We start from the raw sequence: 24,038 nt of genomic DNA on the forward strand, positions 1-24,038 counted from the left end.
TCCTCCGTTTTCCGCAAGTGCAGCGCGACACAGCGACACCTGCTGTCCGGGCGTCGAGCGGGCACGAGCGTTTAGCGCAGCGCCGCCATATTGAAGCGGGCAAGACCTGAACCGCAAAACAGATGCAAGGAACCTGCGCAGGTTTATCTACATCAAAACATACAATAACGATTTATCAACCTGTCAATGGTTCATTCCACGCAATGAAACATACAAAGTACCAAAACTGATGTCGTAATTGTGTGCTACTGTGTTGTTTTTACCACAGGAGATTGTGGTACGGTAGGCTAGTATTCCTGTCACATTTTCAAAACTGTTCACACACTGTGCATCTCTGCAAAACAAAGGGCCAAGCTGTCAGTCATTTTTCATTGGTTTCACACAACATGCATTTAACATCTTCCAAACACTTTTGTCATTCATACACACCGTTTGTTCTTTCAACACATTTGTCAAATGCTAACACACTGCTGTCAAAATTGTCTAAAGCATATAGGCTATTCAAAACAAAACGATGACAACTTTGATGCGTTTCTGCAGTCATTATTTTGAAAACTAGAAAATGAAATAATAATCATTTCAAACACAGTTTTATTGTGATTTCAGATGTTTTATAGCTATGTACAGTACTGTAGTGACATGACATCAAAATGATTGTTGTTTGTAAGTATGAATCAAAAAAGGAATGGTTGTAGGCCTACTGTACCACAAACAGGAATAGTACAAACAAATGAGAGGAAGAGTGAGTGTGATGATGATCGCTGATGTTGTCAAAATTATTCATCATGTTGAAAACCATGTTATTGTGAAACAAGCTTATTTTGTGAGAAATATGAAAAGTGTTTGGTTGAATCCAGTGAGTTTCGCAGGTGAAATGAAGTATTTGGCCAAGATGCATGTTGGTAATGCAGACTGTATGAAGAGTTATGTGAAAACGTGACTTCAGAATTGACCGATGTTAGCAATATTGTAAAATTGTCTTGTGATTTAAATGTTTGCCTGTATGTTTTCTATGCCAGCATGCACTCACTGCATTATACTACATGTTTAAAAAATGTTTTTTAGGAAATTAAGACAATTTGGCATCAGTTTAACAAAGTTGCTCATGAGTTCCAGATGACTGCTAAAACACCTTAGAATCATATTTGAGTGATGCTCTTTTCATCATCTCAGGTTTGATGTCTTACCCACAGCTCTTGGCTTAAGTGATCATTGAATGGATGGACTACTGCAATGCACTTTATTCAGGCCAAACATCCAAAGACTGCAGCTGATTCAAAATGCTTTTAACCCGCACTATATTACACAACTTCTTGCTGCCCATCACTGGTTAGCAGTGAGTCTTGGAATTGATTTGAAAACTTAATTGTCTGTTGTTATGTGCCTCACTGCTGTTTGAGATCCTCTGGTAGGGCCCTATTAAAAGTTCCAAAATCATGCCCCCAACTTGTGGAACTGCCGACCCGATCTTATTGTATTGTATTTCTTAATTTTTTGATACCCATAGGCCCTTATTTAAATCATCTGTGTACTGTATTCTATTGTGTTATGGTCTCTGTGTACTGTTGTTGCTGTTTCTGTGTACTGGATGCTGTCATTCTTTTTGAGCTTTGAGGCAGAAGCATGACAGACCCACATGTTTTGTGTGGAGAGAAGCATATTATTGTCTGTCACGGCATAATATTTGTTCTCTCCGGTGTCTCGTCTCTAAGTCCCGCCCCCTCGTTCCCTTCCCTTTAGTGTTTGATCCCTGTCACCTGCCCGTCACCCTCCCTATGTAATCATCCCTCGTTAGTGTTCCCCTATTTAGAAAAGCCCTGCCCTGCTATTCTTGTTTCGCCCCCTAGAGGGAATTTTTTTGTTTGCCTTTTGAGAAGTCTTTGTTTATAGTGTTTGTTCCCCATCGTGGGTTTTTTGTTTTATATTTTAATAAATATGTGCGTTAACCCCTTAATTGCTGCCCGCGCTTGGGTTCTTCCCCCAAACCCTGACGGGATGCTCCTGTCACCAAAACAAATTCCATATGTGCAAACATACTTGGCAATAAAGCTCTTTCTGATTCTGATCTCAAGCAGGCAAAACTGACTCTTCTTTTAAATCCCGTTTTAAGACTATTTCCTCTGTAAGGGCTTTACTTCATTTTATGATTCGTCACTTAATTCATTTTTGTATTATTGTAGCTCTGTATTTGTTTGTTCTGTTACAATGTGTTTTTTCTGTAAAGCACTTTGTAATCTGAAATAAAATGAAAATGTTAGTTTTTCATCCATTGTGTTTTCAGTCTGTTATAGTGATCTCAGTTATGGACGTTTTAAATTAAACTCACAGTGGTCTGGATTTTTGTATGTTTTAAGTTTAATTCAACTTTATTTATATAGCGCCTTTTACAATTTTCATTGTTACAAAGCAGCTGTACATATGACATATTGACTATAAGCAAAACAATTAAAGTTGTACCTGTAAAAACAAGAAAAAGTTGAACACAGAAGACAGACACACCCACATACAAAACACTCCACACACACATAGACACACACGTACACAGACAAGTACGCGCACACACGCTCAGTGACAGCACACATTTTGTCACGAAACAGAAGGACTCAAATGCAGGTTCTTTTCAAAACAAAGGATTTATTAGCCAGAACCAACAAAGGCCGAGCCAAAACAAAACCCAAACAGCAGGGTCGAATATAAACAAACAGAAAAACGGTTCAAACGGAGAAAAGGACGTGTGCTTCGAGCACTTGTGTCCACCGTGAAGGTAGTGGAATAGAACAGCCGGACGGGTACCGGCACTCTCCTTAATGCCACACCGCCCGCAGCCGAAAAGGCTTAACTCTAAGGATGGGTTGCTCGACACCCCGTGTCGACACACTAGTGCTTCGAGTTCGAAACAGTGTTCCGGAGCATTGCTTGAAATGAGTCTGTCACGTGACCTGAGGAAACGAAGCTTCGTTACCTCACTGACACGTCACGCAGGGATCAACTCAAAGCGCGTCGATTGCGCTGAACCATAGGAATGTTATAATTATATATTTAATTTTGTTAATTTTATCATTTTGTATTGTTAATTAAAGTACTATTTAAAACCATGACATGTTAATTCTGTTGTCAAAAAGTAAATTGCAGGTTTAACACTGTTCCCAAAAAGTATAAAAGTGTTTCTTCAACCACAAACTGGTTTTCTTTTAGTAAAGGCCGTCCTCGGTTCTCTGCAGCTTACACGTGCAGAAGTGTGTTTGATCTTTAAATGGAGAATGCACGCAAGAGACCCCGTTCTCAAGTGTGGGAACACTTCAGTCTCGACACTGCTAATAAAGTGTCATGTCTGATATGCGAGCAAACTTTGTCTTATTCCAATAATACATCCTCAATGCTTCGTCACTTACGCTCCAAACACCCAAACGCCCTGGGCAACTATTCTCAAACAACAGAGCACCAGTCTGCCCCATCTGGAGAGGGTAAAATACATATTTATAATAAAGACATTTCCTTTGGGACAATAAAGACTATCTATTTCCCTCAACAAATGAGCAATAAAGTAATTAAAATGCAAGAAAAGTCACCCGTTTTGATTTTAGATTTTCATATTCTATTCCATTTTTATTTGTTGTAATAGATTACACTATTTAAGAACACAGAGTACTTTAGTATCCATTAGTTTGGTGGGTTAATCTATTGTATTTAAGGTTTACAGGATATGTTGGATTTAAGGCCAACACCAACCAAACACTTAAAATTGTGTCCACATTCACACTATATTATTATTTATTATATATACAGTATATATATATATATATATATATATGAAGAGTTTGGTTCCAAACTTTTTTTATCATGTTTTTTTGTGTTAGATTGCGCATTTTTCGAGTTATTATGGCTTAAACCAACTACAGTTTAATTGATATTAAGTGGAATGCACCATAAAAAACATATTTGTTAAAATTTTGAAAAACTGAAATTTAAAAAATCTAATTTTGGAAGTCTTCATATATATTAAATTATTATTCATGTTACTTAAGAACTGGATGTGCTTATTTTTCTTTGTTACTTTGAGTTCTAATCTATATATTATTAAATTATATATTAAATATACAAATAACTTATAATAACATTTCAATGAACAAAATATCTGAGTGACACAGTGGTGTAGGAATTTTTATTGACACCAGATGGCGAAGTAGAGCACTGTGTCAAAAGCTTCGAAGCCCGATCACTTTTGAAAAAGCCTCATGATTCAGAAGCTTCATTCGGCACATCCCTACTTAACTCCTCGAGCACAATCCTGAACAGAGTGACAGGCATACATCACACAGGTCAAAACCAACAACCTTCACATACAACGAACCCACACAGCATGAGGACAGGAAGAGAGGTTTAAGTAGGAAGAGAAACGAGTGTCAGGTGTGAGTTGATGAGGCACGCAGCGCCCTCTGAGGCTGATTGCTGTGAGCAGCAGGGGGTGGTGACCACAAAAACAAAGAGCCACTGTAGCTGACAGCACAGCTCATGGAAGAAGAAAGCAAAACAACAATAAGTGCAAAACAAAATAAGACTGTGACACATTTAAGATAAAGGAGAGAGAAGCACAGGTCAAATATAACAGACTATAAATTCCTATATGCAATATTAATTAAGTAAAACTTTAAAATTCTAAAGCAGCCCCCCCGGCAGGCAATAGTGCAAAAGACAGTATGCAAACGGTGGCGAGGAACCCAAAACTCTAATCGAGAAAAAAAACCTCAGGAGAACCCAGGCCCAACCAGGGGATTCCAGTTCCCCTCTGGCAAAAGCTGCTGCCTCTGCACAAGCTCCAGAGACTTGCACAACAAGGCTAAATAAAATAAATAAACTTATAATAAATAAATTATAGTTTAAGATTATCATTAATAATCTAATAGCATTTGAATTTTGTGGTGAAGACATGTCAAGAGACCGCGTCCTTCTTTATCCAGCTCTATCATCTCAGCTCTTGTCAGGTCCCCACTTCCCATTCTCCGCTCTACCATCAGGTCAGGCCATGAACTGCATCCTGCTCGCTGTGGTAACCTTGGAACAATGAGACAAGACTGGCTGAGAGTAGAGTACTGTTCTGTACTCTTTGATGCAACAAGTACATCAGTTGTGTTTTTGGTTCCGGTTGATCTAACTAATGCAGCCTAAACCCTCTAAAGATTTATATTATGGAAGAGTAGTGTATGCAAGATTAAAAAGATGCGTCTTTAGTCTAGATTTAAACTGACAGAGTGTGTCTGCCTCCCGGACAGTGCAGGGAAGACTATTCCAAAGTTTAGGCGCTAGATAGGAAAAGGATCTACCACCTGCACTTGATTTTGAAATTCTAGGTATTACCAACTGACAGGACGCCTGAGAGCGTAATGCACGTGAAGGACTGTAATACAAAAGGAGTTCATTCAAGTACTGAGGAGCTAAACCATGTAAGGCTTTATAGGTAATAAGCAAGATTTTAAAGTTAACGCGATGCTTTATAGGTAACCAGTGCAAGGTTGACAGAACCGGGCTAATATGTTCATACTTTTTTGTACGTGTAAGAACTCGAGCTGCCGCGTTTTGGACCAATTGGAGTTTTTGTAATAAGCCTGCAGGGCAACCACCTAACAGTGCATTACAGTAATCTAGTCTTGATGTCATGAATGCATGAATTAACTTCTCTGCATCTGAGATTGACAGCATATGACGTAGTTTAGATATATTCTTAAAATGGAAAAACGCAATTTTACAGGTGTTGGCGACGTGGCTCTCAAATGACAGATTACTATCGAATAGAACGCCAAGATTCTTTGCTGACGACGAGGGTTTTATGGAACATCCGTCAATAGTTAAACAGTATTCTTGGTTGTTACTTATAGCAGTTTTCGGTCCAATAAGTAACACTTCCGTTTTGTCCGAGTTCAGTAATAAAAAGTTGTTACTCATCCAGTTTTTTATATCGACTATGCATTCCATTATTCGATGGAACTGCTGTGTTTCATGAGGCTTCGAGGAAATATAAAGTTGAGTATCATCAGCATAACAGTGAAAGCTAACTCCGTGTCGCTTTATTATATCTCCTAGAGGTAGCATGTATAATGCGAAGAGCAGAGGCCCTAAGACTGAGCCCTGTGGTACACCGTACTGGACTTGCGATTTGCGTGACACCTCATTGTTTATTGCTACAAATTGAAAACGGTCGGATAAATAAGATTTAAACCATTTCAAAGCTATTCCCTTAATGCCGACATAATTTTCGAGTCTATGTAGGAGTGTGCTGTGGTCAATGGTATCGAATGCAGCACTAAGGTCTAGCAGCACCAATAACGAGATACAACCTCGGTCAGACGCCAATAGCAGATCATTTGTAACTCTGATCAAAGCAGTCTCTGTACTGTGACATGCTCTAAATCCAGACTGGAATTCTTCATTGATGTCATTCCTTTGGAGGAAGGAGCATAATTGAGTTGAAACTACTTTTTCCAGAACTTTAGATATGAGATTTTATATTCAAATAAATCTTTCATGGTCATACAAAGTTTTTTTTTTGAGTGCATTTTCTGCCTGTTTCAATGAAATAATGTCATCTTCATTCCGGATTACTTCACACGCGTTCACACACTGAACACTTGATTCTATGAATGATTCTGTCGTCATGGTACTAACGGTGTAATGTGAATGTGCTGTGGATGGAGAAGTTCATTGATCTGTGGAGGTGGGGCATGTCAGCACTGCGGTCAGGCCAGCTTCCACCTTGAAAACGACGGTCAAGTGAGCCCTCACGCGGTTTTGTTGTGCGCGCTTATATTAGGCATTATGGTTAAGCGTGAGAGAGGAGCATCTGAGCGTAGTGAGATGGTTCTTAAGGCGAACGCGGTTTCTCTTTAAATAACCAATTTTTGTATTTTAGGCTTTTGCTAAATTGTTACTAAATGATATGAACTGCCATATCTGCTCTCATGTCCGGAGGGCAAAACGGATCTGAAAAGAAGCGGAATTCGACAATTCCATTAATCTTGGAAACAACACAATGGTGAAAGTGTTGATGTGTTGAAAAAACAAAGCATAAGAGACATTTCATGGGCTTATAAAAAAAACTCTGCTTTATATCGTCCTGATATTGCACGTCGGACAACCTGAGGTGGTGCTCTATCACCCTGAAGTAGAATGAGTCTGTGGAAACACAGAGATTTCTTTTAAAATCTTCTAGAAACACAGCATACAAGAAACATTTTATGATTAGCTAAACAACAGCATATATAGCACCACCTTACGTATGACCCGGAACACTCTAACAAGAACCAGAATAGCCCAGAAATAGAGCTTGGGAATCTACATCATTGTGCATTGCACGTTTGACACGCACAGCAGCGTAAAATGACAGCAAATAGAAATCACCTGAGTTAAAAACGCCTGTATTTACATTAACATTTTTAAGAGCTGTTTGCACTTGTTTAGAATATATGGAATAACATTTTAATTCCTTTGTTTATTGAAAGAAGCGCTCCCTGATGGACACGGAGTTATAGCAAAGAGCTTTATCACAAATGACCTTTCTAAACGTATTTTGCACATTTCTCATGGTGTGAGCACTCATATATTCAAGCGGATCAGAAATTATGAATCTGTAATAATAAGTACACATGACAAAGCCACGTTTGACCAAGTTATTTATATTTTATTAAGTTGCACTTTCACCATTGTGTTGTTTCCAAGCTTAGAAACATATCGAATTCCGTTTTGCCCTCCGGTCATGAGAGCAGATATGGCAGTTCATATCATTAAGTAACAATTTAGCAAAAACCTAAAATAGGCCTACACAAACTGGTGATTTAAAGAGAAACCGCGTCCTCTCACGCTTTTACCGTAAAGCCATATGCGCGCACACAAAACCGCGTGAGGGCTGACTTGTCCGTCGTTTTCAAAGTGGAGGCTGGCCTGACCAATAATATGGCGGAACACTAGTGTACACATACACCAGAGAATACGGCTGTACACGATGAACACTAAACAGTGCGCACGTGTAGTGTCCACACCCGATCTGCGTGCTGCAGCTCACGAACTTCAGCCGATCTTTGACGACTAAACAAACGGAACCAGTTGGTGTTCGTGCGCTGGTGCAGAGGTGAAGTTGTTGTATGTCTTTGAGATTGATGAAGACTCAGAGTGTGTGTGAAGTGCACACTTGCACAAGTTTACAGTTTCGGTGTGCGCTCCAAACACAGCGATGATTTTAAAGAAACTTCCGGTCAAATCATCAGTGTTGATCCTGCGCGTGAGTAACGTTACACTTCGTCTAACATCAAGTGTTATTAGTCAACACATTGTGCGCTGTTAAAACGAGCTAGTGTTTATAAAACAGCGCAGTCATGAATGATCGGGGTTTGAGTTTGAAGTGAATTGCCGTGATCGGGTTGATCAGACAGTGAAGGTGTGCTGTTGTTCCGCAGGCCGGGCTCAGACGGGTCCACTCGGTTCCGCCGCAGCCGGTTCCTCCTCTCGAGCAAACGCTGCGGCGATACCTGCGGGTTCTCGAGCCGCTCTTACCCGCCGATGAGCTCGACCACACCCGCAAGATCGTGCAGAAGTTCGGCAGTCCCGGAGGTTTGGGTGAAAAACTGCAGAAAGAGCTGATGAAACGAGCCAAACATTCACACAACTGGGTCAGAAACTCACTCAAACACAACACAACACACACGAGTGTTTTACAGAGTGGTGATGATGATGTGTGACTCTGGTCACTGATGTGTGTAGATGTCAGACTGGTGGGTACAGTGGGCTTATCTGGAGTGCAGGCAGCCCTTGGCAGTTCACTCAAACCCGGCCATCTCACTGCCCAAACGAGACTTCACAGATTGGAGAGGTCAACTAGTGTATGTGACACACACAATAACACACGCACGCACGCACGCACACGCACGCACGCACGCACGCACACACACACACACACACACCTGTCTGGTTTACTATCCCCTAAACCTAAAGATCATAGAACACTTTTTGCATTTTTAGATTTTTAAAAGATATCGTTCTGTACAATTTATAAGCTTTTGTGCCCATGAGGACCTCAATTTTGGTCCCCACATTGACACGAGTCCCGTGTTGGTGTGCATTCAGGTCCCCACCGGGATATACAAACATGAATACACACACACACCATCAAATTATTCACTGCAAATGATGAATTAACATGACTGATTTTAAAGTCATAAAATAACTGCTTGTTTGCATAAAATTCAACATTCAATAAAACTATAAAGCAATGATATTCTGTCACTGGTGGTGTGAATATGACATGAAAACTTTGAAATTTGATTATTGGAGCATTTATTTACATTTGTCATTGTTTTTATTTGTGTGTGTTGTGCAGGTTTGCATCAAAGCTCATAGCAGGAGTGTTGGATTTTAAAGCAAAGGTGGACAGGTTTGTCTGATGAATTTATTAACTCACACAGCTGTCTGTTCATACGCCTGCTTTGTTTTATTTAGTAAGTCATCTGGAACTCAATTCTCTGCTTCAGTCCAACTCTTCACTTATTTCTAAATATATCATCACACTCTTACTGTCTGTCACACAGTGATCTTCCCTCTGTGTGTGTTTGTTGTGTTCTCTCACACTGTTATTGTGTGTAACTCGATATAGATATATATGAAGAGTTTGGTTCCAAAACGCGATAAACGCCATTTAAAAAAAAAAAACGAGTTTCCGCCAAAATCAGTATTGTGTCAGGTCGGTATTGAAAAGTCACCTTTTAATTTTACGCAAAATGCGATATCCGCCGTGTTATTCTGTCATGTTTTCGCCCTTTTTTCCAAACCACAATATACGCCAGTCTCTGTATATATTTGTATATTTGTATATATATATGTCTATATTTCTCTGGTGTGTGTGTGTGTTCTCACAGTTATTGTGTAACTCACTATAGATGTCTATATTTCTCTGGTGTGTGTGTGTGTGTGTGCGTGTGTGCGTGCGTGTGTGTGCGTGCGTGCGTGTGTGTGCGTGCGTGTGCGTGTGCGTGCGTGCGTGTGTGTGTGTGTGTGTGTGTGTTCTCACAGTTATTGTGTAACTCACTATAGATGTCTATATTTCTCTGGTGTGTGTGTGTCCAGCGGTGGGCTGGCGGTGGAGTATATGCGGGGTCAGGCGTTATGTATGGAGTTGTATCCACAGCTCTTCTCATCGTGTCGTGTTCCAGGACCCAAACACGATCATGTGATTCATTACGGTCGTCCGCGCCGCGGCCCTGCTCACATTACTGTGGTCAGGAACTATCAGGTGATCATATCATCATCACAGCAAAGCATTCATCATCCTCACTGACCTCACACAAACATTATGAGCAAAACCCTCTGTGTGATTCTTAGACCAAAAGGACATACACCTGATATTATAATACCACGCGTGTAGTAAAGAATCATTTGAATTCATCATGATGCTGATGTTTGATTGCACAGGTGGATCCAAGCTTTGTCCACATGTCTCTGATCATGGACTTTGTTTAAGGGAAGACTAAATGATATCTTTGATGTGTATGTGGGCATTGACCTGTGATCTTTAATGCAATAGGTCAGGGCTTCATGCAACGCTCTACCAACAGGAACTGTTCATAACACAAGAAGATCCGAGACTTCACTAATGATCCTTTTGACTTCAGGATTGTTGGAAGCCAGACTAGAAATTGAAAATGGATTATGATTGATTGCACAGCCCTTCCCAAAATTAGATTTGATTCTTCACTTGAAACTGTGGGGTTGCTGTGGCTCAGATCGTCGTTGCAGAAGGTTGTGGGTTTGATTCCCACAGATCAAATGTATAGCCTGAACGAACCGTGACTCACTTTAGATAAAAGCATCTGCCAAATGCATAGAGCAAAAGCTCGAGAGGGTGTGTCAACAGAGCAAAACTCTTCTGATTGGCTGTTTTATGTGGTTGATTGACAGAAAAAGCTGTGACGTCATATTTGGCTGTAATATATGCCTGTGAATGCTTTTCTCTTATAAAGTCCCGTGGATTACTTTCATGAGGAATATTTGTGATATTTAGGATGATCAAGTTGACGGCATGTGTTTTGTCTTCAGCAGAGATGTAGCTCATGAAGTAAAGACAGCTGAATGATGATGATGATGATGATGATGATGATGTGGTGTGTGTAGTTTTTTCAGCTGGATGTGTATAACAGTGATGGAACAGCATTGACAGAGAGTCAGATTCATTCTCAGCTGCTGCGGGTTCGCTCACAGTCATGGAAAACCGATAAAGAGCCGGTGGGGATTCTGACCAGCGAGCATCGGCACACCTGGGGTCAGGCTTACACCCGTCTGCTGCGAGGTAGAGAACGAAAATCTCATTTCTCCAGACATTATTTGGGACGAATCTGTGGTTGAAAAGTTTGATTCTCTGGATTTGTTCTGTGTGTTGACATGTGATTCCTGCACACATTTATCACACTTCTTTAAGTGTGTGTGCGGGCGTGGAGTACCCGAGGCTCACAGGTGAAACTGTAAAAGTCCACCCACTGGCCCAACGACGGAATCCAATGGTGTGGTTGAAGGGATCTTGTGTTCTGCTTCTCCTCAGAGATTCTACATGAAGTTATTTAAAAACTGTTACAATTTAGTTCAATTTACATGACCCTGTGGTTAAGACCGATCTGACTAGTTTTTTATAATATCATATAAGAATAAAATAAAACCACAAAGTTTATCATACCTGGCAAAATCGAGACACACAATTGCGGTGTGGGAAGTTCTGGTTACAGATGTTTCCCACACTGCAACTGTGTGTCTCGATTTGGAAGCATCTGTAACCTCGATTTTGCCAGGTATGATAAACTTTGTGGTTTTATTTTATTCTTATATTGATCATCTTTGTCTATTAAGTTTGGGATTTTCTTTGTGCATTCTATGACGTAATTAATGTTGTACCTGCCTGACATAATAAATTGTTATTGTTGATTATATCTGAATTCTTCAGAGTCTGTTATGACCGGTAGATTGAAAGGAGCCTGTTCTGTTAGCGCAAAATCAATATGTCAGGATAGGATGGACTGGAGTTTTGATTTAAACTCAAATGGGGCACATCACATGTACCAGAATTCCACCTATCACCTGCCTTAGCAAGTTGCATGATCGTGACTAAAATAACTATTGCTATGTTTCTGAGCAAGCATTGGGCGGCCAGACTTAATGATATTAGTTTACCCGGCAACCTCTGACGAAAGGTCAGATCTGACAGTTTTGTGACAGTGAGATCTGTGATCCGGCCTGCGTGAGACTCTGTGCGACTGCAGGTCCCAAACGAAAGGATAACTATATATATATACAGTATATATATATATATATATATATATAAGTATGAAGATTTACAGATAAAATTGACTATGATCAACAGATACATTGGAAATGTCCTAGAACTTATTTGACATTATAATAAAACTGGAGTCAGATCGGTCTTAACCACAGGGTCATGTAAATTGAATTAAATTGTAACAGTTTTTAAATAACTTCATGTAGAATTTCTGAGGAGAAGCAGAACACTAGATCCCTTCAACCACGCCATTGGATTCCGTCGTTGGGCCAGTGGGTGGACTTTTACAAAAATAACCCATTTCTTCTGTCAGAATCCTGACACTGCTACAGTTTGACCTGACAGAACTTTTGTCAGCTGAAACCCATTCATCAGTGCAATGATCATCCAATCCTACACACACACACACAGTGTATATTTACACAACACAATATAAACGATCTAACAAATCCTCGGGTGGTTTATACAGATGTCATAATACACATCATCATCATCATCATCAGTGCTCAGGCTAAACTCACAAACACTGTCTACAGTCCAAACATCTTCAGTTGACCGTTTACACATGAAATGTAGCGTCTATGCAGTGTTCAGTGTGTGTGTGTGTGTGTGTGTGTGTGTGTGTGCGCGCGCGTGTGTGTGTGTGTGTGTGTGTGCGCGCGTGTGTGTGTGTGTGTGTTTTCAGATAAAATCAATAAAGAGTCTGTGAGACTGATCGAGAAATCTCTCTTCACTCTGTGTCTGGATTCTCCTGTCATGAGGATTTCAGATGAGAAGTAAGGATCTCGGTACACGGCTTCATTTGGTGTGTTTCTGTTGTTGTTGATGATGGTGTTTTTTCACACGATGAATGATTGACAGGTATTCTAGTCGAATGGCGGCACAGATCTTACACGGGGGCGGGACTTATTCCAACAGTGGAAACCGCTGGTTTGATAAGACACTCCAGGTGATGATGTATATGTGATCTTCAGCTTTAATGTTGTTGGACAGAGTAGAGAACCACTGAAATAAACACAGTCAAGTGTGGCTGAAATGTCTGTTCACGATGTGATCTGTATATGATGATATGATATGGTACTGTATGATGATTCATGTGTCATGTATGTCAGATATGATGATGTGTGTTATGGGTTTATTTTGGTCAGTTTGTAGTGGGTGAGGACGGCTCATGGGGTCTTCTGTATGAACACGCCACAGCCGAGGGTCCGCCCATATCAACACTGCTGGATCACATTCTACACTGCTGGTATTCACACACACACACACACACACACACACACACACACACACACACACACACACAGTTGTGTTTAAATCACTGTCTCATGATCATACTTGCGTGTGTGTGTTTCAGTCAGAAACCGGAGCGGGTACGAGCTCCTTTAGTACCTCTGGCCATGCCAAAGAAACTCTACTTCTACATCGACTCTGACATTAAATGGGACATTGAGATGGCCAAACAAAACCTGGATATGTGAGTCCAGCTGCCTGTTATTCACACCAGACACCAGTCTTCTGTGTGAAAACACATAGACATATCAGTATACATTTACAATGCTCAACAAACATATTAGACCACCTGTCCTTACAAAGAGAAAACACGACTATTTTAGGAATCTGTCAAAAACTAAGCATATTTATGTTTTTATACCCAAATCTGAGCCGGCACATTCACACTTATTTTTCTGTTAAAGAGTGCACGTAAATGACTGAATTAAAAATAATCAAATGCCTTTCTGTTTTTGTCTTGTTGAGAAGTAAGTTCATGCAAAGTCATATCTAACAACAATAAGGATATTTTATGTTTCTAAATAGTAAAGATCTCGCAGATAGTCATTACACAAACATGAGAAATGATTCTGGTCATCATCACTAATAATGTTAGTTTACAGCAGAAATCTGCTGGTCTCATACATTTCTTAAACACTGACTGTATGTGATGTAAATGTCCTTAAATGAATGACTTATAATATAACACTATATATACAGTAAATATAGATTTATTTAACCATGTAAAGTCTTCCATTGTTTAGTCTTGCAGATTAACGATAATAATGTTGTAACGTTAAAGGCTTAAATATGATTGAAATGAGTGAAAAAGTGATTGATAAACAGCACATACACATTTACCGTCAGACATGAATATATAAACATACAGTTCTCCTGTACTTCTCAATCAAATCAAGTCCAATCATGAAAGGTGAAGCGTCAGGGGCCAGAGAGAGACTACACGTGTTGTGTTTCTGAGGGGTTTGTGTGATACATAACCTAACCTTACATTACACAACAGACATGTCCTCTTCTCACAATAACAGCATCGATCATTCCTGTCATTTCTCCTGTCAGTCTCATCAACGATCTGGACATCAAATGTTTTAACTTCCAGCGGTTTGGAAAAGAGTTCATCAAACAGATCAACCTGAGTCCAAACTCCTTCATTCAGGTGGCCATACAGCTGGCGTACTACAGGTGACGCACTCACACATTTGGAATACTTGATTCTGATTGGCCACTCGCGACATTCCAAGGTCTGATATTGCCAGATAGCAGCCGCTCAAAACTAATAACACAACCAGATTGACAGGCACAGTTTAATAGAACCCGAAAAATGAAATCTAAGTATGTCCTTCATTGTATTTACACATGAATAAACCAAATCGCCTGTTTGAAGCTTCTGAACGCCGTGTCTTACCTTCAATTAAAAGGGGTTGTCCTCGCCAAAGGTCTGTGTTCATTAAGAATGAGCTAATCAAATATTTCAAATCAATACTTCATCTTCAATAACTTCCTGACGAGGTAATTAGCGGCACGTTATAACCGGGATAATGCACACAAACATTAACCTTACATGGCTGTTGTGTTTTAACATTTACACATACAACAACAGACATTTTATTCTCTTTGAAGCTTTCCTTTCCATTTCTCAACTCAGATTTCGATGATGTGAAGCAGGCGTGTTGTTTGTGTGATCTCAGAAATGTAAACAGTGTTGTGTTGTGTTTACAGGGTTCACAGTGAAGTTTGTGCGGCTTGTGACATCGCCTCTCTGCGGATGTTCAGAGGAGGACGCACAGATTACATCCGCTCTCCGACCAATCAGATGCTGAGCTTCATACAGGCCTTTGATGATGACTCTGTGTCTGTGAGTACTGGTGAATCACAGAGACACAGAAGACAACGAAGAGCACTGATGAGAGTTGTGTGTGTGTGTGTTTCAGAGAGAAGTTAAAGTGGATCTCCTGAGAGAAGCTGTTGATGCGTACAGCGTCCTCACAGAACAGGTGAACAGAAACAAACTTGCACACTGCTCCAAAACCAGAAATCACTGCTGTCTCACACCGCCGGACACCTCACATCCTCACAGACAGATAGACAGATGATGATTACACTGACTCAAATGCATTTCAACATGATCTTAACGCTATAGTATACATGTCATGTCATCACAAATGAACACGACTGTAACTGCAAATATAGAACATTTACATTTATGCATTTGGCAGAAGCGTTTATGTAAAACGACGATAAATGGCGAAGTGCGGTAGCTACACAAACACTGAAACTGAGAAAAACGCCTTGAAAGTTTTCACACCAGCCAATCATTGCTGCCACTTACCTCACTTTTCACCCTCTTGTTTCTCTGAAACGGGACAAAAGTTTAACAAGGAGACTGAACAGATGTCACAACAAAGCCTGATCTGAATTTGGACCAAACGTCTAGTTACTGCACTTTGCCTTCGTAGGGCAGCATACTGCACACTTCTTTCTGAGTACGTTCAGATTTCTAGGATCGAACCCATGACCTTGGTGTTCCTGAGTAAAATTAAAATGTGAAAATAAAAAAAACATTCGAATCCATCAGTTTTGTAATGAAAATGTCAAACAAGTACGATGAATGTGAATAATGATCAAACTTGTGCGTATGTACACGAGCATTCAGTGCGCTGAACTTCAGTTTGTTTGGTTTCATAATGATGACGATCCGTTCATTCGTGATGTCACGCACACACCACATGTCTTGATTGTTTGAATAAGGCACTGATGGGACAGGCCGTTGACCGTCATCTGTTGGCTCTCAAACTTCAAGCCATCCAGGAGGGACTGAGTGTGCCCAGAATATTCATGGACACGGCGTATGGTCTGGCCACTCACTGGAAACTCAGAACAGGACAGGTAATGCCACCAGACGACAAACACTTCTTCATCTTCTCATTGTCCCAAACAGGTCAAGTTAATAAACTGAAGAAAATGTTCGCACTGGACTTCAATTCAATTCGATTTGGTTTATTTCACAATGTGCATTGTTCCAAAGCAGCTTTACAGGAGAAAAGAAGAAAAACTGAAAAACACAGCACAGTGCATGGTGTTTATAGAACAATCAAGATCATTCTAGTAAATAATATCTAATAAATGCAGTCTCCCGGTGGTTTATTTAGCATATTTTGCATTAAGTGAATGCTTGGCTGAAAAGATGTGTCTTTAATCTAGATTTAAATTGGGAGAGTGTGTCTGACCCTCGAATAGTATCAGTAAGGCTATTCCAGAGTTTAGGTGCTACGTATGAGAAAGCTCCACCCCCTTTGGTGGATTTAGTTATTCTAGGTGTTATCAAAAGTCTGGAGTTTTGAGATCTTAGAGAGCGTGATGGGTTGTAGTGTGGTAGAAGCTCTGTTATGTAGGTAGGGGCTAAACCGTTTAAGGCTTTATAAGTAATTAAAAGAACTTTAAAGTCAATACGATACTTAATGGGTAACCAGTGAAGGGTTGATAACATTGGGGTTATGTGATCGTATTTTCTGGACCTGGTTAGAACTCTGGCAGCTGCATTCTGAACTAACTGTAGTTTGTTTATTGATGCTGCAGGACAACCACTAAGCAGTGCATTACAGTAGTCAAGTCTTGAGGTCACAAATGCATGAATAAGCTTCTCTGCGTCAGCCACACATAAAATATTTCGCAATTTGGCAACATTTCTAAGGTGGAAGAAGGCTGTTTTTGTGACATTTGAGATGTGATTTTTAAATGACAGGTTGCTGTCTAATATAACGCCGAGGTCTTTAACTGTATTTGTTGGAGTAACAGTGCAGCCTTCAATTTGCAGGTCATAATCCGAAATATTCTGCTCACGTGTCTTTGGTCCGATAAGTAATATTTCTGTTTTATTAGAGTTTAAAAGAAGGAAATGACTGGACATCCAATGTTTTATATCTTCGATGGACTTGCGATGCAGATTTAGTGTACGGCTGAAATAACACGGGTTTGGTATGTCTGACAGGTGCCCACTAACACGGACAGTGTGATGTGTTTCGGGCCGCTGGTTCCAGATGGATATGCAGTGTGTTATAATCCACAGCAAGATCACTTCCACTTCTCCATCACTGCCTTCAACTGCTGTGAGGAAACAAACGCTGAGAAACTGTCTGTGATGCTGGAGCGGTCGCTCTGTGCTCTTCAGATGTTAGTTCAGCCTCCTCTATAGAAGCAGAAACATCGTGTAATGATGATGACGACGGGTCATCTCTGAAAAAGGAAATTTGTTTGTCTGGTTTGTCAAATCTTTTCAAGTTTTTTTTCGGCCAGATATTTCACTATGACATTTGTGTGTAAAATGACAAACAGTGTTATATAACTGTTACATCTCCTGAATAAAACTCTGTGTTTGTCATTCGGTGATAATCGAGTGAACTGGTTTTTAGATTTGTGTTGATTCTGTTACGCTTTTCTTCAGTGTGTTTCGATTTTAAAGCCACTCAACAGAAAACATTCAACACCATGTCTGTAAGTGTGTATTCATTAGAAACACTTAAGAAAAGAATTTTCTTTTCGCGACTTGCACTACTGTCCACCTCTGGTCTCACGTCACTTCTGTGTGCACACTATGCGTTCTTTCAAGTCATTTCATTGTCAGTTTGAAATACTCTGTAACGTTTCCCCAGACTTGTTTGTAGTTCTTTCTTCATGCAAGTGCAGATAGTCTAGGCAGAAATGCATATTATGTTCCTTATTGTCTTCTGTAAACACCATTGAAGGGATTATTTTCCTCATTTAGATTATATAGATAGATATATTAGCCTATATAGACCCATACTAATACAAAATTACTCAGTTTAAAGTTAACTAATATTAGCAGCTTTTAATAAAAAACGACACAAACCGTCTTTGACAATACTACTGACCTCAGATCGAAACACAGCAAGTTAAGTAGGCCTAATGCCATACAGCAATGAATCGCAAAGGGGAGTATGGAGGAAACTGAAGGTTTGCAGTGACAGAAAGATTAGGACTTTATTCCACATGTAACCAAAATCGTGTATGTTCATGTAACAACTCCTTTATTATTTTGGATTAGCAACCACGTAAACACATCTTAATTCATTGCGTAAGTTACATTAAAAACATCAAAATAGACCCGCCGTGAACTGTTTAATGAAAAACACAATGTAGCCTACAAAAACATGCCGCCAGTTGTGCCGCCCGCCTGGCCGTCAAGCGTTTCATCGCATGCTTGCGTGATGCCAAAAGTGTAGGGAAATCGCGACGTTTTCTAATACGTAATTACGCGCATGCGCAGAACGGATCGTGCACTGACTGACCATGACGATGTTTTGTCAAGTGTAATTCAAACGGACACACTGTGACACATCAGAGAGATCTGCACTTCTGAGGGAGTAGTGCATGGGGATGTTCACGTAGCCTATAGTGACTGTAAGCCTAATGCTGCCTTCAGAGACCTCGGATTTGGGATCCTCAACCCGGAAATTATTTATGGAACTGCAATCCAGATGCTGTGTTTTGTGCAATTAAGCAGGGTTCGAATTGAGGGGGGGGGGGCTAGGGCGGTCCCGGACCCCTCATAAGCCTTAAGGGGCGTCTCTTATAAGGTCTAAAATAGTGAACTTGGGGGGTCACTGGTTTTTCATTAAAAATAGACAATTAAGATCACAAAATTGTTTTTTTGTCAAATTATCATGCTAAAACAAAACACTTTTGTCCATTATTTGTACAAATTTCATAAAACTAAATGTTATTTTTATCTGAAAAATCCATGCATGCTCAAGTGCGCCACACAGTGTTCAATGAAGACATGTACAGAGTGTCTTGCTGCGTGCGGATCCTCTCGTATTGAAAGCGTTTATCTTAAAACTTTACAGTTAGGCTAGTATCATTTTGATATGCAAGTCTTTCTTTATGTCCGATGTTATCTCACATTGTCAAAACAGATGTGACACTGACCCACTACAGGGACATGTGGTGGAAAAATAGGAAAGGGGGTGAAAATATTTTGCTCTCCTCCCCAAAAAAGCGTTCCTTTGCAAAACTTTTGCGTTTCCGCAAGAATGTTTTTCTTTCCCTCAGAAAACTTTCGCATTCCCCAGAGATTATTTTGCTCTCCCTTCTGCAAACATGAGCTCCGACTTTGACGAGAAGGCCTTTGCCCAAAGGAATGACATTCGTTTTTCTTATCCTGCATGTTCATATGGATTATTTTCATATACTTGATCTACATTATCAGGAGATGAATCACGTTTAAAACGCTCATACGCTTCTGCAAGAGGTGACGCGTCCTTTTCCCTCACTGGCTCCAATGATTTTTATTAATATTCCAAAAAAGGGAACAGCACCGCATTACAATAATATAAAGAACAAGAATCAAAGGACAAGAAAAAATAAAGAAAATAAGAGGACAGGAAAATCTCAATTAGTAAGAAAATGTTATCATACATTTTGAAAAACTTGTTATTCATATTGCTATAAATAAGTTTGAGATTTTACAATGAGTGAAATGCAGTGCTCCGACATGTGGCGCGGTTGCGCATCGGGCGACCCGGGTTCGATTCCCGTCTCGTGGTCCTTTCCTGAACCCTCCCACTTCGCTTCCTGTCCTCTCTAACAATAGCTGTACAATTAAAGTCAACAAAAAAAATCTAGGCTACAATGCAAAATAAAAAAATTACAGCAAGATCGATAGCATGGTCACTGCAAAAAAAATATGTCTTTTAATCTCTCCCTCATGTGGATCTCTTTTAATGGATTATCAACATGTTAAAGACATTTATGCGTGTAATGTGGTCAAATTACTAAAATGATCCAAACTATCATGTGATTGATGCTTGTACTGGCAGCTCCGTTTTTTTTAAGACTGGTTAGGGGACCCCCAAGAGCCTTGACACAATTCGAACACTGCAATTAAGTACTGTATTGGTACTATTATTGATGAATAAAAGAATGGAGGTGGGAAATATCCCGAATCCGATATTATGTATTGAACGCAGCATTTATATTTCTGATTTGGGACATTTCCCACCTCAAACCAGAAGTGATTTCTGAAACAGCGCTCTTTTAATGTTAATAAACACTTGTAGGCCCGGTTTCACAGACAGGGTTTAGTTTAAACCCGGACTAACCCTTAGTGAAATTAGGATATTTATAAAAATACCCTAGTAAAAAACATTACTGGTGTGCATCTTGAGACGAAACAATGGCGCTGACATACTTTAAGATGTTTTAAGGCTAGTTATTTTCAGTTAAGACTGCTCAAACATTCATTTTAGTCTGGGATTAGCCTTAAACCTTGTCTGTGAAACCGGGCACATATGTTTTAATGTTAAATTGTTGGTTGGCGACCCGCCATTAAAAGAAAAGAAGAACGTTACGTCACGACAGGCGGATATGACGTTTGTTGTTGTAACGCACCAACCGGAAGCAACACAAGCGGAGATAAACAAGTGAGAGCGCGCTGAGCGGTTGTGTGTGAGATACCTACAGCGCTCGAGTTGTTGTTCGGTGTTATTGTGTTTAACGTCATCGGTAGATGTGTGTGTTGTGATGATGAGAGTTGCGTTTTGTCTGCTCGCCGTGTGTGTGTTGTGTGTGTGTTTGGCGTATAAACCGGTGATCATCGTTCACGGACTCTTCGACAGCTCGTCAGATTTCAACATCCTCATCAGATTCATTAATGCGGTAAAGACGTCACACTCAAGAGTCTTACGATTATTGGCTGCCAGTGAAAGTGACGATGTCTCGTGATGAAAGTAAACGCACGTGTGTGTGTTGTGGTTAATGTCTCTTTTGTTTCTGGTGATGTGTCAGTCTCATCCGGGCACGAACGTGTCGGTCATCGACCTGTTTGACCGCAGTGCCAGTCTCGAGCCGCTCTGGACACAGGTGGAGGGCTTCACACGGGCCATCTATCCCATCATGCAAAACGCTGCTGACGGTGTGCACCTCATCTGCTACTCACAGGGTCTGTAGTACACAAACACGACTGCTCGCTGTCATTCTGTGTCGTGTCGTGTCCGCTCGAATACTTCAGGCTGAATAATCGTTCAGTTAAGCATCAGAACACAGACTGTGAAGTGCTGCAGTCATGTTTATGTCACAAAAACACAATGAGATGACGTACTGCACACTATCAGCCGATCCCAGTTTGAGCGCGGATCCTGTTCTCTGTCTCTCTGTCTCTCTCTCTCTCGAAGTGATGACAAAACTACTTACAATACATGTCAGTGGGGTGTGGGGTTGCAGACTCTTCCTCTTAAGTAGATTCAGTGATTACATTTTACAGTGTAGGGTCTGATGCGCTTGTGAGGTATTCTGCTGTTGCTTGTGTGACGGCTTCTTGTGGTCTTTTCACTTTGACTGATGCTGCAGGTGGATTGATCTGTCGAGGGATTCTCTCCACTCTTTCGGATCATAATGTTCACTCGTTCATCTCGCTCTCTTCACCGCAGGCGGGACAGTATGGAGGTACAGCTTCTGATGCTCTGAACACACGTGTCCATCCACAGACGTCCGACTGAAAACATTTTCCTCTTTTTTTCCAGACACAGATTATCTGAAGTATCTCTTCCCACAGTTTGTCAAATCCAATCTGTATCACGTGTGCTACACTTCAGTGGGTCAGAAGATTTCCATCTGTAACTACTGGAACGGTGGGTGAGGAGACTGATGAAGGACACATGTTGTGTGTGCGTTCAGGTGATATTTGTGTGTGTTTTGTGTAGATCCTCATCACAGGGAGCTGTACGTTAACAGCAGTGATTATCTGGCCTTATTAAACAGTGAGAGGACAAACCCCAACTCTACCGGTAACACAACTAAACACATGTGCAATTGACTTGGTGTTTTTCCTCCGAGCGATGATGTCATATCCTGTTCACACAGCCTGGAAACAGAACTTCCTGCGCATGAAGAAGTTGATTCTGATTGGAGGTCCAGATGATGGAGTCATTACACCGTGGCAGTCCAGGTTCGTTCCTCTCGTCAGATTTGTGACGCGATACAGAGATTCAGACAGGAGGAGCTTAGAAACATTTGTGTTTAACCAACATATTTTGTCAGTTGATTCTCGTTCAGATCTGAATCTTCAGATCAAATAAAGAAATCCACATCAATCTGATCAAATTGAGCAGTGGAATATCAGACTTCATATCTCTCTTCTGATCTGTGTGATGTTAAGTTTGCTCGATTTAATCGAATAAAATTGTAATTCGAGAAAAGAGGAAGACTTTGGCATACCGTAGAAGACTTTGTTCGGTGATGTGGTGTAACATGATGGTGATTGTGAAGAGATTTGAATGCTCTTTCATTCTCTCTGTTGTTTAGTCAGTTTGGCTTCTATGATGACAATGAGACGGTTGTTGAGATGAAAAACCAGAAGGTAAGAAGAACTCTTGTAGTTTCTACGGCTACATGAAAATGTACAGCTATGTTTTAAACACTTCATCCATTATTATTGTGACGATGATGATGATGTAATTGAGTGCAGTACATGCCAACACACACACAGGCAGTATAAAGTGAGTCAGAGTGCGGTTGTGTGTTTGTTTCAGCTGTTTCTCATGGACACGTTTGGTCTGAAGACGCTGTACGCTCGAGGAGATCTGATGTTGTGTTCTGTGCCTGCTGTTGCTCATGTTTACTGGCACTCCAATGAGACGGTATATAAAACCTGCATAGACAAGTGGCTGACGTAAACAACAACAACAACACCTCATTTACTTCCAGTCTGATCATTATCGTCAAACACACATACATGACCGTCAGTGCCTGAATCATCTCACATCCGCTGTTTACATCTTCTCCACACTGCTTTGTGTTGTTTTTAATGTGTTTATGTTTTTCTTTGTTTTAAACGAGTGACGGATGTGAACGGTTCAGGGCTTATGTTTGTAAAGGGACAGTAAAGAGGGACTTGATGTTTTATCTTTTAACTCAGTTTAACTTGAAACCTCTTGAGAGTTTTAGTTTTAATGAATGAATGTCATAAATGTGATGAATGTGATGTGTTTTGTACTCATTGAGAACTGTGGGGTTACAGTAAGCACAATGTGATGATGATGATGATGATGATGTGTTTACACATCCACCGTCAGTATTGTAGAAAACATTTAGTCAGATTTATTGATGTCATAGCAGTGTTGTTTGTGGATGGTCTGGTTTTATCTGCTTTTAAGCGAATGAAGTTTATTGAACTACATTTTCAGCTGAAACTGAAAGATTTTGTAAAAGAATTGTGCTGCTTTAATGTTTTTACATTTTATGTCAAGGTTAATAAAATGCTAATATTTCTAACATCACAGTGTGACAGATGAAGTCTTCATTCACTGAGTTCATTTTTAAAGTTCATCATAAACTGATCTGACTGGATTCTCTCTGTCTAACAAACGTACAGCCTGTCAATCACTGATGGGGTTGTGCTCAGTTTTCTATGCCAACGTTTCTAATGAAC

At 40.3% G+C, this 24,038-nt stretch overlaps 2 protein-coding genes across 2 annotated transcripts; both read left to right on the plus strand.

The window, feature by feature from the left end:
* The first annotated feature begins 7,967 nt into the window (after positions 1-7,967).
* cratb (carnitine O-acetyltransferase b) lies at positions 7,968-17,991 on the plus strand. Its single transcript, XM_057355463.1, has 15 exons — positions 7,968-8,269; positions 8,445-8,657; positions 8,749-8,867; positions 9,365-9,418; positions 10,108-10,273; positions 11,152-11,326; positions 12,990-13,080; positions 13,166-13,253; positions 13,453-13,553; positions 13,662-13,781; positions 14,654-14,776; positions 15,314-15,449; positions 15,526-15,588; positions 16,343-16,480; positions 17,583-17,991. Exons 1-15 carry the CDS (start codon positions 8,222-8,224, stop codon positions 17,784-17,786), a joined length of 1,839 nt encoding a protein of 612 aa, XP_057211446.1. The 5' UTR covers positions 7,968-8,221; the 3' UTR covers positions 17,787-17,991.
* A 2,994-nt stretch (positions 17,992-20,985) lies between these two features.
* On the plus strand, positions 20,986-23,886 carry ppt2b (palmitoyl-protein thioesterase 2b). The gene is made up of 8 exons (XM_057354804.1): positions 20,986-21,268; positions 21,398-21,551; positions 21,959-22,054; positions 22,132-22,239; positions 22,312-22,395; positions 22,472-22,556; positions 22,913-22,967; positions 23,140-23,886. Exons 1-8 carry the CDS (start codon positions 21,134-21,136, stop codon positions 23,281-23,283), a joined length of 861 nt encoding a protein of 286 aa, XP_057210787.1. The 5' UTR covers positions 20,986-21,133; the 3' UTR covers positions 23,284-23,886.
* The last annotated feature ends 152 nt before the right edge of the window (positions 23,887-24,038 follow it).

This window comes from Triplophysa rosa, linkage group LG16, assembly GCF_024868665.1.
Source record: "Triplophysa rosa linkage group LG16, Trosa_1v2, whole genome shotgun sequence".
Classification (NCBI taxonomy): Eukaryota; Metazoa; Chordata; class Actinopteri; order Cypriniformes; family Nemacheilidae; genus Triplophysa; species Triplophysa rosa.